Source organism: Pterocles gutturalis, unplaced genomic scaffold, assembly GCF_000699245.1.
Source record: "Pterocles gutturalis isolate BGI_N339 unplaced genomic scaffold, ASM69924v1 scaffold2676, whole genome shotgun sequence".
Taxonomy (NCBI): Eukaryota; Metazoa; Chordata; class Aves; order Pterocliformes; family Pteroclidae; genus Pterocles; species Pterocles gutturalis.
This window is the reverse complement of record NW_010102766.1, coordinates 65,941-84,335: the sequence shown is the minus strand read 5'-3', so window position 1 is coordinate 84,335 and position 18,395 is coordinate 65,941. Positions and strand designations below refer to the sequence as shown.

General features: G+C 38.4%; 1 protein-coding gene across 1 annotated transcript in view; it reads right to left on the bottom strand.

Annotated features, from left to right (window-relative positions):
• Positions 1–18,395, bottom strand: part of LOC104471163 (receptor-type tyrosine-protein phosphatase delta-like) — a gene marked incomplete at both ends in the record, with an annotated part of 111,359 nt that overhangs the window by 29,071 nt on the left and 63,893 nt on the right. Inside the window, 2 exon segments of the mRNA XM_010086408.1 lie at positions 3,723–3,898; positions 12,183–12,306. Coding sequence (XP_010084710.1) covers positions 3,723–3,898; positions 12,183–12,306 — 300 coding nt within the window.

Below are 18,395 nucleotides of genomic sequence, written 5' to 3'. Positions count from 1 at the left end.
CTGATCATTCATATCATTCACTCCAGCACACAAGTTCTCAGAACATTCAATTAATTCTGAGGATCTTAAAAAAAAAAGGAAAATCTGCACTGCTCAGGGTGGAGGGGAAGACGGGAAGAGAGGTATCACACATTAATGCTTTACGTGCTTTACAGATTTCCTTAGTGTAACACACAACTGTTTTTTTAAATCTCTAACTTGCAACCTTCAGTATTGTTCTTTTATTTCTTTAAGATTAAACTTATGTATGTGACAAACATACTAACAATGCTGTCCCATGCACTGACAGTGTGTTTAACCCTTTCTCATATAAATTACGTGCATGGTAGCTGAATGATGGGACTGACTTTCTTTCTCTAGTTTGGTTTAGGTCAAGTGAGAATCAGGTGATGACATTTCATATGAAACCAATAAAGTGTGAAAGGTTATAAGAGAAAGAGCTCCTCTTTTCCTCCAGTTTCCTTTTCGGCAAACAAATGAATAATGAATTCACTGTAACATCATTTAATGTACTCAGCTGTAAAATACGTACATTCTCAAACCTGATATTACTCAGACATCTAACACATGCTAATGAATCAACTTTGTTTCTGCAGACGCAATTAAAATCCCCATCTTTATTTATGCAGTCCAGGTTAAAAAGGCGATGTCAAGCTGCAGGATTACATAATTAAAAAAACACAAGCAAAACAGAAATTACGACATGGAGATGGAAAGCAGATGAAGTCCCAGAGAGAAATTATCTTGCCTTGCAGCAGAAATAACGATCAGGCTGCCAAGACACAAAAGCAATCAAATGGAATCAAAGGAAAAAGAGAAAAAGAATTAGTGAAGATCTTAATCTCTAATGGTATGTAACAGTGTTTGTATTTAATGTTTGAAATTTCTCTTGCTCTGCTGCAATAAGGATGTTTTATATAAAAATGATAGCATGACAAAAAATAACAATGAAATGTTGTCAACATATTTTTTTCCCACACAGGGACTCACACTGCTGCCTCACCATCAATTTCATTAATTTCATGTAGCTACTGTACTAGGAGAAGAGGTAACCGGTATGCCATATTCACAGACTCTAAGGTTGGAGCTGAACTACGTACTGGTTAGCTGGTCTCTAATGCTCTGCATTGAGTGCATCAAACTCACTTGACCCGTGAACATAGAATGTATTAAGCTATTCACAGAAAAAAAAATATACAAACATAAGCACTGAATGCACAGACAATCTATTGACTAGATTGTCGGTCTCTTATTACACTCAGGGAATGTATTGCTGCTGAATGCTAATCACTTGTGGAGGTAATTACTATTCTGACCAGTGTTTTTTTTTTTAGCAAAGGCTAGAGTTAGCTTAAAACTCTGCTAAGCAATTATTGGAGAGAATGAGTAGAATTTTATTTAGTTACATCAAACCACCGTCTAGACAGTGGCTCTGGCCTGCACTATTAAGATTAACTCCCAAGTGTTTAAGTACCCCTTCTGCAATGGGCTGCTTATTAGGATTGTATTTTTTCTTAGCACTGATGCTATTTGTCAGCAACTTTATTATATAAGAAGCAATCAGTGAAGAAATGGGCAAAGTTTCATTTGCTAAATTCCAAACTGTCAGTGCCTAGACTAGACAAGGCCTGTAGTCTCAAGATAAAATGAAAATTCCTGATAAAATTACTCTCTGCTATGCAGTAATTGCCATCAGGTATGTAGAGACAGTGTTGTTAATGTAGGTTGAATTTACATGCAGAAAGTGATTCTATAGTGAGAATGCTATACATTGCTTGAACTGCAAAAAACCTAACCTATTTTTAGAAACTTATGAAATGGTAAAAGAATAAATATAAATATATGTACTTTGATACACCTCCAGAAAGGAATGACTGTTGCCAAGAGGTCCAAGAAGTTAGGTAATCATTGCAATTGTATGTATCCAAGCATGCGAAAAAAACATCAATGCCAACACAGTGCAGCATTAGGCTTTACGGTGCATTCCTCCCTCTCCCAAGCTTACACATGCAAAATCATTTTCATTTTGAAATGGTGCTCATCCATGAGTTACTGAAATATCACCTACTATCCAGTTACCTCCATAAGATTCTTTTTTATTGATTTAAAAGCTTTTGTGGATGATAAATCTCTTCTCCTCCTCCCTAGTCTCTTTCTTTCTGAATTGTTCTTGATTCTCTGTATTTATGGTGCTTTTTTAACATGTTGCACAGTGCCTTAGGTACCTCAGTTTTTCATATTGCTAAGGGCATTCCACCTTCAGTCCTGCAGCCTGCCTCCCACTTGCAGCTCCCTACCCCTTCCGACAAGCTCTCAGGACAGCATACCCCAGAATGCCCGTGGCAGTATTTTTATGCCTGTGGTGCTATCTTTCCTGTGACACAGTTGTTTGTTATTATTCATCTCCTGGACCTACACTTGCAAACCTTGATACGGATGTTATGGCAGGCTCCTAAGGGAAGTGATCGCCACTGATGTTAGAATCACCATTTCTTTCTCCCCTTTCCTGATTTATTCATTTGGTTGTAGCTTCTGCTTTATACTACAGACTCGTTAATGTTTTTGCAGAAAGCTTGGCAATGCATCAGCTGCGTAGCACCTTTCCCAGTCAACGTGTGCTCCCAGTAACAATAACAGCATCATAAGCAGGAACAACTCACGAGGAGTCTGAGTATGTTCTGACATAAAATACAGAGTTATTGTGGGAAAAGTATGATGGGGCAACCACCTTCACTACTGGAGAAGGTGCTGAGGGCTGGACACTCTCTTCTCTTTCTGATTGGCCACTGAGAAGGGTTCTTGACTTTTCTTTTTCTCACCATCTTTCTCTTCTTTTTTTTCCTTTCACTCCCCTCCCCAGATAACATCTACCATTAGAATTGAAGAATGCTGTCAAAGATGGACCTGCTAGTAAATCTGCATGCAACACACAGTGGTCTGTTACTAATCTTTCCATCACCTTCCTTATTAGATAACAAAAAAGTATTACTACCTTTGGTTTCCCTTCAAATATAGCACATCTTTTACCATAACACTTCTATTATCAGAACGGTAGCTTTATGTTTTAGTCCTTTGCTTTCCTAATTGTACTTTGCCCTGTAAAATTGAATTTGAAATATTGCAGATAGTTTTGTATTCTATTACTGCATATGCTGTTGTAGAGTTTTCCTAGCACCCAGCATGTGCTAAAAAAAACATTCTTATGTTTCTTAAGCAAATCCAAATCCTCACTGATCTTAAGTAATGTTTAATCTATACCACATAAAACTGAAAATGGAATGCTGTTGACATACATTAACTTCCTTATAACAGGATAATACAATCATATTCTTGATACTATAGAGGAAGTGACATTTCCAATCAACTCCTAATATCTCCTGTATGGCTGAAATAGCAAAAAAAAAAAAAAAAAAAAAAAAAAAAGAAAATCACTGTGGATCAAGAGATTTCAAGTTTTTCAGAGTACAAAAAACCTACAAAAGAAGTGGTGTGACTTGGTAATTTGATAATTTCACAGTGTAACTACCGTTTCCTATACAAGTGATTTTCTTAGTATAGACATTTAACTGTTGGCAGCCTAAAAAAAAACAAACCCAAAAACCAAACCAAGACAGTGCTTGTTCATATATAGGAGGCAGACAAACATACATGAAAGAAACAAAAATCTTACCTAAGTGATTACTCAGGTACAACATCATTAACACTGCATATGCTTTCCTTACCCTGGACCTCTCCTCCAGTTTTGTCATCATGACGACAGTTGCACCGCGTTGCTCCCACATCATTCTCCAGAAGTCACCAAAGGTTTCTGGCAATGCCCCTTGCGTTGCTATATAAGCATTCTGCTTTCTGTATCCATCTATGTAGTTCGCATTGATGTAGTCACTGCCTGGTATGCCTGCAAAGAGAGAAGAGTGAAAACATGGGGAAGCATTTCTGTGCTGTCCTGTTGTACAAGGGCTAAAAAATCCCGGGACGAGGCTGGATCAGTGAATCTTAGCTTGCTGCACGTCAGGCAGTACATGGGCACTTGCAAACGAGGGTATGCTATTTGTGGAGCTGAGGGGTATGATGGCCTTTCTGGGAATAACCTTTCTTCTGAAACAAAGAACTTAGTCCAATAAGGAAGTATAAAAGAAGCCTGAAAATCTGTAACAGATGGAGAGACCCTGAAGTGGAAAGAGCAGCATTTAAAAGCTGGTCTGACACTGCCTGCAGTCACCTACCAGTATGGCACACTATGCCTAGGCCAGACAGGGAAGGCTCTCCATCAGATGCCCTAAGCAGGTGCCACTTAACACTCTTGTTGACCTCACTGCATTTCTTTTAAATACAGAAAAAGGGTTAATGTTGTCAGACTATTAATATTACTGCTACATTCATTTTTCCTGTTAAAGGGGAAGCTACCTATGAGCTTTATTTTAACAAAACACATTATGTAAACCAGGTTTAAGAAACCGTGGAACCTGCTATGTGGTGTGTGCATGAAATAAAGACCTCTGCAAGTCTAAATAAAAATCAAATGCATGAAGAGTAGATGGAATCCAAGACCTGTGGGCACATTGGACCTACACTGTCAATTGCTTGAGGCTCAGGTATTTTGGACAAGACTTACAGAGGGACTTTGGGTGTGTCTAGCAGACCCATGTCCATGCTTTGAGCCTCATGGAAGCAAGCCATCTCCCAACTAGAATCTGTTTAACTGAGGGTATGCAGTGCCATGCTTGTACTGAGATCTGGACCATAACATGCTGCCTGCCAAGGCTGAATGCGGTATTGAGGGGTATTGGCTGTAGTGAAGATCATATTACTAGCTTGGACGAATAAGGCAGTCAAGCTCACAGAAAGGGCTAAATATGGAAACACAGGTCTCAGTCCTGTCCTTGTTCGATTCAGAAGTCCACTGTCCAGCTTTTAACTCAGACTACATGCATGTAGGAAGACAAAGCAAGGCAGGCACCAGTTTTGATGTCACTGCTGGTTTTTTTAATTGATGACTTGATGAAGAAAAGATACTCGTGTTAGTGGGATGGTAAAGCAGTGTTTCCTCCATTACTGCAGTGTTGAACATGGAAGTGCTCCTCAGAAGAGTTAGCTGAAATACAGAACTGTGCCTCATAATAAAATGATAAAAAAAGGTTTGTTAAAATAATTAACAGAAGTTACTTCATTGAGCAGAAATGAATGATTTATGTTCACACAGCCAATCTGCCATGTCCAAGTCTACAATCCCAGGATATGGTGCAGGTTCCACAATCTGTTTCAAAAGAGAGTCAAGGTGATACAAGCTCCCTGGCTTATTCTAAAGTTGTGACTATTTTCACTCCACAAAGCAAAAGAGTTGAATTTCTTTGGCTATGAAACACAATAAATTATTGAATATGTTTAAAGAAATGTTTCTCAAACTTTGTGTCAGAAACTGAACTTCTAAATCTATTCTGATACATTATATCTCCTGCTGGTGATGCCAAACCAGGGATTATTGGGGTTGCACACTCCTATCTTTCCTGACAATGAGTGCCATACATCTGAAAATGTCTTCCAAAATAACTTGAATTTGAATGGAAAGTAGAGGTTCCTCTTTAACACTTTTTGTTTGGTTGGTTTTAGCTATAATTTGAGGAGTTTCTCCACTCATTGTGGGTAGGCTCAGTGTTTCTTTCCACTACTCAGTGATGCACAAACCCACTGATTAACTGTGACACTAATTAAGACCCAATATAATATTGAAATTATTATGATTATGGGTTTCTGCAGTTTTAGTCTGGCATAAAATTTTGCTTTGATGCCCAAGAAAGTGCAACAGATTTTATTATTTTATATGTTCAAATTATATTTAGACACAAATTTTAATTTGATTTGACTTTCTGCACAATTAAAGGAAAAATCTGACAAAAATTTCAGGGAAGGGAAGGGTTTGTAACTTCGGGGACACAAGAGAGGCAGCAAATAGCACTCCTCAGGAAAGATGCATGGGTGGACACAGGAAGACTGTCTGACTATGATTAGAACTGACTGAAAGTCTCTTCTGGAAGAAACAAAACAAAATAAAAAACCTTTAAAATCTGCACAGTCTCTATCTGAAAAGCATAAAAGGCAGAAATTGGAGTTCAAAAGCCTCACTCTTGTAGACCTGAAACTTTTTTACATGACACTTCTTATTGTGGATATTGGAATTAATGACTTAGAAAATAGAACTGCTAGGCACAATGCCATATTTTCTTCCTTTATCGAGATAATAAAACATTTTTGCACAAAACAGATGAAGAAGAAAAATGAAGCCAACAGGAGAAATCTACACCAACTGGGTATCATTACCAAACGAACTGAGAAAGCTGGTAAGAAATGTTTTCTGCATAAATTAGAATTATATTATGATGCCTAGTATCATACTTTGAAGCATATGTTATAAATAAAAGCCTGAGGAAAAAAAATGAAAAAGAAAACCAGCACTTTTTAAAGTGGTTAAATGATCTTCTGGGAAAGCTGTCCTCTGGAGCTGATACTGCACAAACAGCGTGAAAATTAAGCATGAGAAGTATGGCAAACTGTGCACTAAAGAATGATATCTTACAAATCTTAGCAGCCAGTCTTAGTACCTGATGTAAAAAAATCCAGAATGTCCAAAATTGTAAATAGTCTTTCTACTTACTGACTTGCATTAACTTTACTGATAAATCATATTAAAATAAATAACTTCTAAATTAAACTAACTCTAATACTTTAAACTAGAATGAAAAAAGCTTCCAGTTTATACCTCACTTGATCACAGATGCAAGTAAGAAAGAATGAAGATTAACAATTACTGGCATTTGCAAACAGCAGTTCTTCCTAGTTAGGTTAAAATGGAAATGTCCACTCTATTTTTCCCACTTGCCTTTTATCAAGAGGACACAAAAAATCCTGTATTTTCTTTAAATAGAAAGATCATCTTACAAAGCAACTCAGTCTCATGGTGCATGAAAAGTATGTGGCTGTGACATGACCAGGTAAGTCCACTTACCACAGGGCCTGAGTAACTGTTATTGACTTAAGAAATGCAGTTTCAGGAAAAACTAGGTGCTGCTCCAACACTTTGCACTGATTTTCATCAAGGGTTTATCTCTAGCAGGATACAGTACTCCACAGGGTTATATCTCTACTGAAATCAAGGTAACAATGGGATGCACAATCCTCAGCTCCATTGTCTCTCTCACTCACTGTATCCATTATGTGCTTTCTTTACTCTCCATCCATTCTCACCGTCCCTGCAAGTATCATACCCATTTCTCACACTGAGTCTCTTTTCATCACTGTTTTCATGCACGACCTCAGTTCCATGTCCTGTTCTAAAATCCTTTTGTATTCTGTATTACCATTTTCCCACTCTCATTTTCTGTCTCACACTTTGCCACACCATTTTTTGCTTCATCAGCTATGTCCCCACAATGCATAAACTTACAGATCTCTAGGGAAGGTGTCTTATCATGGCCTAAATGAAGTGTGTGCAGTTTAAAAATAACATATACAAAACCTGAACATCTGTAAATACCTACACTGACCAAGCAGAAACAATTATCAAAGGCAAACAAATCTAAATATTAAAATGTCACTTTCTGCAATGACTTTTCTGGCCATAACCTCATTCTGAGCTGACAAAGCAGAACAATTCTCTGTCAAGTCCAATAGTGCAAAAACAATCAAATGACAACTAGTTTGACTGCAGTACAATGAAATCCTGCAAACCTTTGTTAGCTGCCATAGCTTGAAGGCAACATACCCTACAAGCACAGCAGCAATTGTCATCATTACTTAAATTTGGGTTTAATAGTTAAGAGAGGTCAGTTCTGTAAAATCATGGGTCAAGCTGGGGACAAAGCAAACAAACTCTGCCTTCAGTAATATTAATATTAACATTAACCTTAACTAAGTCTACTGGCATCTGTAGGGTTTACTGCAGATTTAGGATGCCATACGTGAAGTGTAAATTTAGGGTAATCCACGCAGTATAACCTGACTTTTACAAGTTTCATGAACGTAGAGACAGTTTCTGAACAAAAAGTCAGCCAAAGACTAAGCTTACAGATTGTAATTCTACTATGACTATTTTCTAGTAGCCTTTTCAACTATGGTGATGAATGACCAGAGTCTGCAATCTCCTTATTCTGCCAGACAGGAATCAAGCGCAATGGAGGAAGAATCGGATGAATAGTTAAGCATGAAAGACATTTCATTTTCAAATATCTCAAGAGAACAAAGCAGTCTAGATTTTACAAAGTGTGAATAAGCAATGAAACAAAATTAGCCAATGGCACAATTAAAGTGGAAAAGATTAAAAAAAATGAACTCTATAGCTCCTGATTTATGCTGAGACTGTACTCACGAACTGAGATGACAGTAAAGCTTGCTGCAACATAAGACTCAGATCCACAAGGCTAATAACATAGACCTCGGAATTATTCATTTGATTTCCTGAAGACAGTTATAATCTTAAATATCTTTAATTAGACTTCACATTTTATTCACAAATTGAAATCAAATAACTAAATTATTTCAAGTGTTTACAAAGGCTAAGTACTAAACAGACTTCCCATTTAAACCCAATTTAACCATAAACCTTTGTTTCTGTGCTGCTTCCCTAAGAGATGTGCTGTTAATCATAAAAAGAGTGTGAAGTAATAGTATTAGATTTCATCATGTTCGTAAACAAGTAAAAATGCAATGATGAACTCAAAATACTGATGAAGTTGTACTACGGGTTTAAATCAATGACTGATGTTTTGAACTACGTCAGAGTAAAAATGAACTAAGGCAGCTACTAGGTGCCAGTAACAACTGTTTATGTGGAAATTTTTTAACATAAAATCTAAGGAGTTATCAAACTCAAATGATCTGAGCACCAATGTGTACTGCAAGATCTCACTGAAAAATTAAGCAGTGCAAGACCAAAGAAGATACTCCAGTAATGGATATTGGTAAAATGAAAGCTTTTTACAGACACTGAGGAAAATTCACTGTGTATCATCCTAACAATGTAAGGTAAGAAAGAAAAAGGAATGACAAAAAAAGAAAGCCTATTGATAGTTGGATTGTGGATTGACAACTAGGACACTCTGGTGAAGAGGCAAAGGATGAAAAATAGGTAGTCTCCAAGTGAAATATTGAATTATAGAGAATTATGGAAAGAAGGTGATGTCAAAATGGGGTGGGCAGAAGATGCAGAACTAAGCAGGACCAAGAAAGGGATTGTGTAGAGGACAGAAGACAAATATTTGAAAGGAAAAGAAAAAGTCAAGAAAAATCTGAAAAAAAAAAATTAAAAAAAACTTGGAAGATGAGTAGCAGAAAAACAGGCTGGAAACAGGAGGAGCTCTGTTAAGAAAAAGAAAGGAAGCTTGGATTTGTTTGGTTTTGTTTTAAAAGTTGTCTAGTATCCATGGCTGTTGGGTAAAGTCCGTGGTGACTGGAAAAAAAGGAAACATTGCTCCTGTTTTTAAGAAAGGAAGAAAAGAAGGCACGGGGAACTACAGGCTGGTGAGGCTCACCTCTGTGCCTGGGAGGATCGTGGAGCAGATCCTCCTCGAAGCCATGTTAAGGCATGCACGAGACCAAGAGGTGATCCGAGACAGCCTACATGGCTTCACCAAGGGCAGATCTTGCCTGACAAATTTGGTGGCCTTCTATGATGGAGCGATGGCTTCTGTAGACAAAGGAAGGGCAATGGGGACTTGCGCAAGGGGACTTGTGCAAAGGGACTTGTGCAAAGCCTTTGACATTGTCCCTCACCACGTCCTTCTCTCTAAATTGGATATGGATTTGAACGATGGACTGTTCAATGGATAAAGAATTGGTTGGCTGGTCACAGACAAAGAGTTGTGGTCAACGGCTCTACTGCTGGGTGGAGACCGGTCACAAGTGGTGTCCCTCAAGGGTCTGTCTTGGGACTGGTGCTCTTCAACATCTTTATCAACATCTACGACCGAATCGAGTGCACCCTCAGCAGGTTTGCAGATGACACCAAGCTGAGTGGTGCAGTCGATACAACAGAGGGAAGGGATTCCATCTAGAGGGACCTGGACAGGCTGGAGAAGTGGGCCCATTAGAGCCTAATGAGGTTCAACAAGGCCAAGTGCAAGGTGTTGCACTTGGGCCAGGGCAATCCCAGGTACTCATGTAGACTGAGACAAGAACTCTTGGAGAGCAGCCCTGCAGAGAAGGACTTGGGGGTCCTGGTGGACGAGAAGCTGGACATGAGCCAGCAGTGTGCACTTGCAGCCTGGAAGGCTAACTATGTCCTGGGCTGCATTAAAAAAGAGGTGGCCAGCAGGGAGAGGGAGGTGATCTTCCCCCTCTATTCTGCTCTTGTGAGACCCCATCTGGAATACTGTGTCCAGGCCTGGGGCTCCCAGCACAGGAAGGACGTGGAGCTCTTGGAGCGGGTGCAGAGGAGGACCACTAAGATGATCAGAGGGCTGGAGCACCTCTCCTGTGAAGAAAAGTTGAGGGAACTGGGCTTGTTTAGCTTGGAGAAGAGAAGGCTCCAGGGAGACCTCATCGTGGCTTTCCAGTACTTGAAGGGAGCCTATAAACAGGAGGGGGAGCGACTGTTTACAAGGGTTGATAGTGACAGGGCAAGGGGGAATGGTTTTAAACTAAGAAAGGGGGGGATTTAGGTTGGATTTTAGGGGGAAGTTTTTCAGTCAGAGGGTGGTGAGGGGCACTGGAACAGGTTTCCCAGAGAAGTTGTGGATGCCCCATCCCCGGAGGCATCAAGGCCATCCTGTCTGGACCAGTGACACAGGAAGGAATATTCTTCTTGAATTACATCACATATAATGCTAATTAAAATATCCTCTCTTGAGTGTTAAGAAAGGTAGTTCTACTAGGTAGCAGCAGGTTTCTATACAGCTATATTCTACAAGGCAACGTGAAAATTGTAAGTGAAGTTACAAAAAATCTTGTCAGAACTGCTATATGAGCCTCAGAGGTGGAACAAACGCAAGCAGACAATCATACGCAAATTCTTCAAGGCAATCATTTAAATTTTCTATTACATTTAGGAAGCTCTTATCTGTGTTACCAAAGCCCACATTATGCAGCTGCAGTAAATAACAGAAGATCTAAACTGCAGTCAGTGGTATTGCCTTTTTCTTCACCAAGCAGCCAATATTAAAATGGTTATCCCTAGAAATATTGTCTCTCCTGTATCCAGTGTCTTCAGGTCTGGAGGAGCCAAGGAAGCTGTTTATAACTGTAAATTAAAATACCTTGCAGTTTAACTTCTGGTATGTTAGGACTGAAATAATTATGACCTTGAATATAGTTCCCTACATCTTAGGTATCATATGCAAGCCCTGTCGGAGTTACTAAAGGGAAATTTTATTTTCATTTAAATTGTTTCACTTAAATATTTCAGTTATACTCTGGTCATCATTTATACCTGGCTGTCAGCAATATACAATAAAATGAAAATCTGTCTTCATGCCAGAAATCAGGTTAATGGTAAGGCAGAACTGGCAAGAAAAGAAATCCTCTGAATGAAAACCAGTGCTTCCCTTTGCTTTAGCACTTGGTAAAAGTGACACAATACCCAGGGCTGATCACCTTGGACAGTTTGCTTAAGTTAAAATTCTAAAATGTGCAAGTTTTTTAAAAGCTTTTTGACAAAGAAAGATACAATGAAGAGGTCTCATTATACCCCTCTGTCAATCTTTTGGCAGTGAAATACTGAGGTTCCAAAAGAAAAAAAGGGAAGTTTGAACAGAGGTCTCAAAATTCTCCCTGAGAACATAAAGTTGAACTGATTTTTTTTTTTTTTCCCCCCACATTAAAGATTTGGAAACTGAAATCCAATAATCAGCTATGTTGATAATGCCATTGATCAACAAAAACCTCAATTAATGCATGCTTACTGCTATATTTGCTTTGTATAATTAGTATAAGTAAACAGCAATGATAATTTACTTTAGATAACACATTGGCATGCACACAGGGACCTGATACATATACGTGCTATATATGACCCTGTGTCGATTTTAGTGCATTTTCATAATAAACTACTGAGAATGAACAGCAGAAAAGGATTGTCTTTACAGGAATTTACTGGAAGTACTTTATTTAACACTTCTTTATATTACTATGCAAAGATATCAGGAGGTAAAATTATACTGGATTTTAGGATTCAGGTTTAAAGTTCTCCTTACCTTCTATTGCTGAGAGTAGAACCCGAGAATGGTCATATGCAATTACATTTGCATATCTATTCTTTGGTTTGTTTACTTCTAGGTTAGAATGTTCCCATGTGAACTGCTGACCAGGATCAATAGACTTCAAAAGAGAAAGAGAAGAAAGGAAAAGGAAACTTTTAGCTCAGAACAAAGTACTTGTTGTATTTGTAATGATTACAAACCATATCCTCCCATAGTTTACACTGGAAATATTTTGCTTTGAAATACAGTTATGACTTCAGGACACATTGTAACATATTGTATTATACTAGACTATACTATACTACACTATACTACACTATACTATGCTATATTATATTAAGCATTTTTGTATTTATGCATCTGAAATATCCATCAGGAATTTAAAACAGAAGCTTTTCAAATTCAAGGCTTTCTCTTCAGAAAGGCAAGGGTATGCTATCCATCTTTTTATCTTTTCATAGAATCATAGCATGTTTTGGGTTGGAAAGGACCTTAAAGATCATCAAGTTCCAACCCCTCTGCCATGGGCAGGGACACCCTCCACTAGACCAGGTTGCTCAAAGCCTCATCCAGCCTGGCCTTGAACACCTCCAGGGATGGGGCATCCACAGCTTCCCTGGGCAACCTGTTCCTGTGCCTCACCACCCTCACAGTGAAAAACTTGGCAAGTGAGGGGGTTCTAGCATAACAGAGAATGAAAAAAATGTCAGAAATCTCAAAAACACTGGGATGAAGGGGAATAAATATTTTTGTCTTTATTCATAAGCACACATGTTCAAACAATTCAGTGTCCTGTTTACTAAATAAACTCCAAATGTTCCTGAAGAAGTTTTCCAGAAGAAAAATAATGTTGTTTCTGTTTTTTCATTTTGATGCCAGGCCAACACATGATACTAGCATTGCTCAGGGCATCAACTGCATATCATCCAGGCACAGCATAAAGAGACTTGATTTTGTATTTCCTTGAGTTATAAATCAGAAAGCAATTCAGGCATATTTGAAACTTTAAGGATCTCTTATTTGTACATGCAACTATGTGGTCCTAGAATCACCATTTATCTCCTGCTTCCTTCATGTTCTAGGATGGAGTTACTGAAGCTTGTCCCACACTCCTTCATTCTTCACCAGTAGGAAGTGTCCAGGCTCTATTACGTGCTTTTACCTCTATAGTTGAGGTATACATACAGCTGGGTAACAACAGATGGTACCTGCTTACGCCTGGCATGGTCATCTCATGCTGAGAAGTCACAATCGCATATTGTTTTACTTTCCCTTTCTGTAAAATCAGAGAACTTAAAAATTGTTTCATCAACACGTATATGCAACTATGGTTTGCAGCTCATGCCCTTTGCTTAATCCTGGTAACAATCAGCAGATGCCTGTGCCCGGTTGCTGTAAATTATAAAAAACTAATAAGACAAGCCTAGATGAGCGGTCCACTAACACTATGCTCACTTTCCATGAGTAGACCAGCAACAAAGCACACAAGTTGGAAGCTCCATACTGCCACTACGGCATCAAGCCATCACTTATATGGATTCCTCCCAGGGTTACAACCACTGTAAGTCCTTTTTATGTTAATTGGAAAGAAATATGACCTGTAATCTACTACAGTAAGTATTATCAGATAATGAAGATCTGTGAAATCAATTAGTGTGATCTATTAGGATTTATAACTTAGATTAATAATTACTATTAATAATTACTATTTGACTAATCAGAAAACTGCTTTGTTCTTCTGCATCTTTCATATTTTATACAACTTATTTATGTAACATTCAGAGAAATGGCTTTGCTTCCTTTTCGAGATTATTCTAAGAAAAATTCATTTTGCCTGGCTGCCCGATAGAGAGGTCTTAGAATGCCTCATCATTTCTGTTTAGGAAATCAAGCCCCAGTACCTTAACCTATCTACTAATACCCTAGACTCAATTTACTCTTATAACAGTTACCAGCTAATTTTCCTGAATTTTGGTAACTTTCACTACAGTCCTCTGGAGCTGCACCTGGCTGAGCTGCCCTGCATAACCTAGCTGAGATCTGCTGAGCAGAGGAGTGTGATGGTTCAGGTTCTGGCTCACCCTTTGCACACTCCTTTACCTATAGCAGCTGAGGCAGAATGCGTGGCAGCTCCTACCTCAAGAGGAACTGAAATGGGACTTTTTAGGAATGAGGAAGAAATTAACTGCTTGGGATTGTGATGAAGGTCATGAAAATTTTACTTGTGTTTTGGATATCACTCACTTGAGTTGTATTGCTATGTGTGTTACTAACAGTTCAAAAGGTGTTCTTAATGCTCTGAATGAATCTGGTGTAATTTACACACAATTTTTGTCCCCAAAATTATTTTTTTTAAAAGTAAAATTCGTGGGATTATGCTTAACATATCTTAATATGTTAATCATATTAATATCTTACCATAACTAAGCCAGTATCTTAATCGACTAGTTAATAAGAAATTTACAAAACTGTTGATGGTGGTTTTTCAAACTTATTGTGTTTTGTTTTCATGTACAGGAAAAACAAACCATCACGTAATTGGTATCTGCCACTTGCAAAAGTAGACATAACTTCTGTGCTGTACTTAAGTATAAACATAACAACCTGATCCTTCCAATATTACAGCTTGGTCCTCCTCCAAACAAAAAAGCAATACTTTTTCTGACTACAGAGTGAAGAGAAATAATTTTGACATTTCCATCAGCACTGGGAAGAGAAGAGTCACATACGCATACAGTATACTTAAGATATGCAATATACCTCTTTAGCAGCTGACTAGCAATTCATCTACATCATATGACTTGAAAAGATAATGACTTCTCTCAGCAAGAATCTCCCCTCTTTTCCTTTTTGAGAGAATGAGGTGAATAAGACAACCTGTGCAGGATGTTTGCAGGTCAAGTTTTTGGTAGCCAAGTATTAAGAAAGTATTAAAAAAAGTATTAAAAAATAAAGTAGTAAGTATTGGTTTAGCTCAGAATTCTAGTAAAAATTTAGAACACAAACACAGTACTTTCAAAATGAACAGATGGCGCTCTTAATATATTAATGCATTATACTCTAAATAAATTTTTAAATACATTCAATTATTTGACCAGCAATAAACCACATCTACACTATCTGTGGCATATATGCAAACATGCTAGCTAAAGAGCAGCCCACTGCCTCGGAATGAGGCAACAGTGCACTGCATTGCTGTAGATATATAACTGAAGGAGACACTCTGCCTGATCTTCTAGGTTTTTACCTACTGTGCCCAGATATTCTGGAAATTACTTCATGTTATAAGATGTCACATATACTTTCTCTTCACACTTGACGTGAAAAAGAGAAAATAACATAACAAACAGGCTGACTAACATGCTGCTAGTTTTTAGCTTGGACTGCAAGACTCGGGGTTTACTCTATCAAAAATAAAATGGATATACACAGTTTTAAAAAAACCATAAATTATCAATTCATCACTACAACTACTTGCAAACATAAAGGTTATGGTTCATTTTTGCATATACCATTGCACTTAGAAAATTACAGTCTAAGTAGATTCTTACCCATTATGAGAAAGAGCTTCAGCTGTATTATTATGCCTATTGTTAATGTGAATTTATAATTGTTAAGAATACCTTACATTTAAAGCTTAGCTTCAACTGTTCGGTATTACTGTTCCCCTTTTCACTCCTTAATGTCTAACTGATCTATAGCTGCTTTTGCATAACAGGAAAAAAATCAAACAGAAGCTTACTCTCTCATCTATTTGTAGAAGTAGATGAGGATATGTTCATCACTGCAGCATACTATATTCCCCATTTACTTCTTTGTTTGATGCATGGACAGATGGTGGAATTCTGTGATTAATATTTAGGCCTGCATGCAGACATGGTTAACATAAATTATGTCAAAACCAAGCAAACGGACTGAACTTTAATCTTTCCTGTTTTTCTCACCAATCTGAACCACTTTGTGGCCTTACTATCCTCCCACCAAGCACAGTTTTGGCAAAAGAAAGTTAATCTATATTTCCTCAGCCTTAATAGCCACACTGGGATGAAGAGTAGAGTGGTATTGGCAGCCACATTTCAGAAGTGTGAAAGACCAATAACTCATGAATAACAAGTCTGTACTAACAGTTTTAATGAGTGCTTTAATGGTTTAACGGATGGCACTTTAATAGGATTTCTAGTGTATTCATTCTGAAAGCCTGCCTTCAATAAAGCTGTCATTAACAAAGGACTGGATTTTTTTTCATAGCATAACTGTGTAGTAAGGGTGCTTTGTGCAAAAGAAATAAAGATATCTGTAACACTGTTATTACCCTCCCATGGTTTGACTAATCTTTCAGCTATTGTATTCTAAATGGTTGGCTGCTGAAAAAAAAAGCATGATCTGTTACTGGGAAAAGACTAGAGCAATATTTACTAGTACAATGCACCATCCATGAAATAGTTCTTAGACTATGAATCATGGTAACCAAAACGTGTTTCCAGAAGAATTTCAAGCAACCCCCCTCCAGTAAACTTGTGCCTACTCATTGTTAAGTTTTCCTTTACAGTTCTTAAACAAGAGGTAAATGCTCCCTGCTGTGATCCCGAGTCTTACAGGAGTATATTCTGGTACAGTCCTGGGGAAGGGATGAGTATGACAAAATGACATCCTTCCTGGTGAAAGTCAACATAAGCCTGGAACAGTGTTCTACTAAGGGTCACTATGCCAGCAAATTAGGAGCCAGCAGGTTTGAGTTTTTGTGTGTCACGAGGATTGTGAGTTCCTGTGTAGGTTTTACAAGCCCAGAAAAGGAAAGAAGCATGTCCTGTAAAGAATTTCCCAGCACTGTAGGTGCTATGTTTGAGACTCAAATAACCAAAAAGCATGGGGTCACAAAGAAACCTAGGACCAGGTGGAGAAAGAAGAATGAGAAAGACAAATGTGAGAGGATGCCAATGCAAATAGACTCTACACAACTGGAGAAAGCAGCCAGCTACCCACAAAAATGAACAATTTGACCCTCTTTTACCAATGTCAGCGATTGCAACGAGAATTTAATATCATAGCTGATAAATCAATAATAGGATGCTATTGTATTATGCATGAAACATCCTAATAGAATGAGATTTACACACTGCATTACCAAAATACGATGCTAGATGCATGAACATTAACACACGATCATGGCAACTTGCCAGTTGGAATTATGTTTTCTTATTAAGGGAGAGTTTTTCACATCGCACTGCAAAAGCTGTCATTTTCAACAGATAATGGGGGGATAAAGTCACATTTTTTGCATGACTAAATCTTCTTTGGAACTCAAATATAAGTTTGCATCCTATCCCTAACAACAATTAAAAACACATGGATGAGACATTCCCTGTTGACTCTTGAAGGAAAGTGACCCACCTGTTCAAGGATAGCTAGAAATACAATTAAGGGTTTTGCCAAACTCCTCTTAAGAACAAAGATATTTCCTCTAGAATATCAAGCTAATATTCCTATGAACAAATGAGACGGTATAAAATTATTCCAATGGAATAAAACAAGGTACATAGGCACATAAGTATACTTAAGGAGGAAAATAATGATTACTTGAAAACACAGAATCATAGAATGGTTTGGGTTGGAAGGAACCTTAAAGATCATCAAGTTCCAGCTGCCCTGCCATGGGCAGGGTCACCTCCCACTAGACCAGGTTGCTCAAAGCCTCATCCAGCCTGGCCTTGAAAACTTCCAGGGAGGGGGCATCTACAATTTCCCTGGGCAACCTGTTCCAGTGTCTCATGACCCTCACAGTAAAAAATTTCTTCCTAGTATCTAATATAAGTCTACCCTTTCAGCTTAAAACCACTGCTCCTTGTCATATCACTACACTCCCTGATAAAGAGTCCCTCCTCATCTCTCCTCTAGGCTCCCTTGAAGTACTGGAAGGCTGCTCTAAGGTCTCCCCGGAGCCTTCTCTCCTCCAGGCTGAACAACCCCAACTCTCTCAGCTTGTCCTCATAAGGAAGTGCTCCAGCCCTCTGATCATCTTTGTGGCCCTCCTCTGAACTTGCTCCAACAGGTCCATGTCTTTCTTATATTGGTGTCCTCAGAACTGGATGCAGTACTCCAGGTGGGGTCTCATGAGAGTGGAGTAAAGGGGGGAGAATCACCTCTCTTGACCTGCTGGGCATGCTTCTTGTGATGCAGACCGAGATATGGTTGGCTTTATGGGCTGCA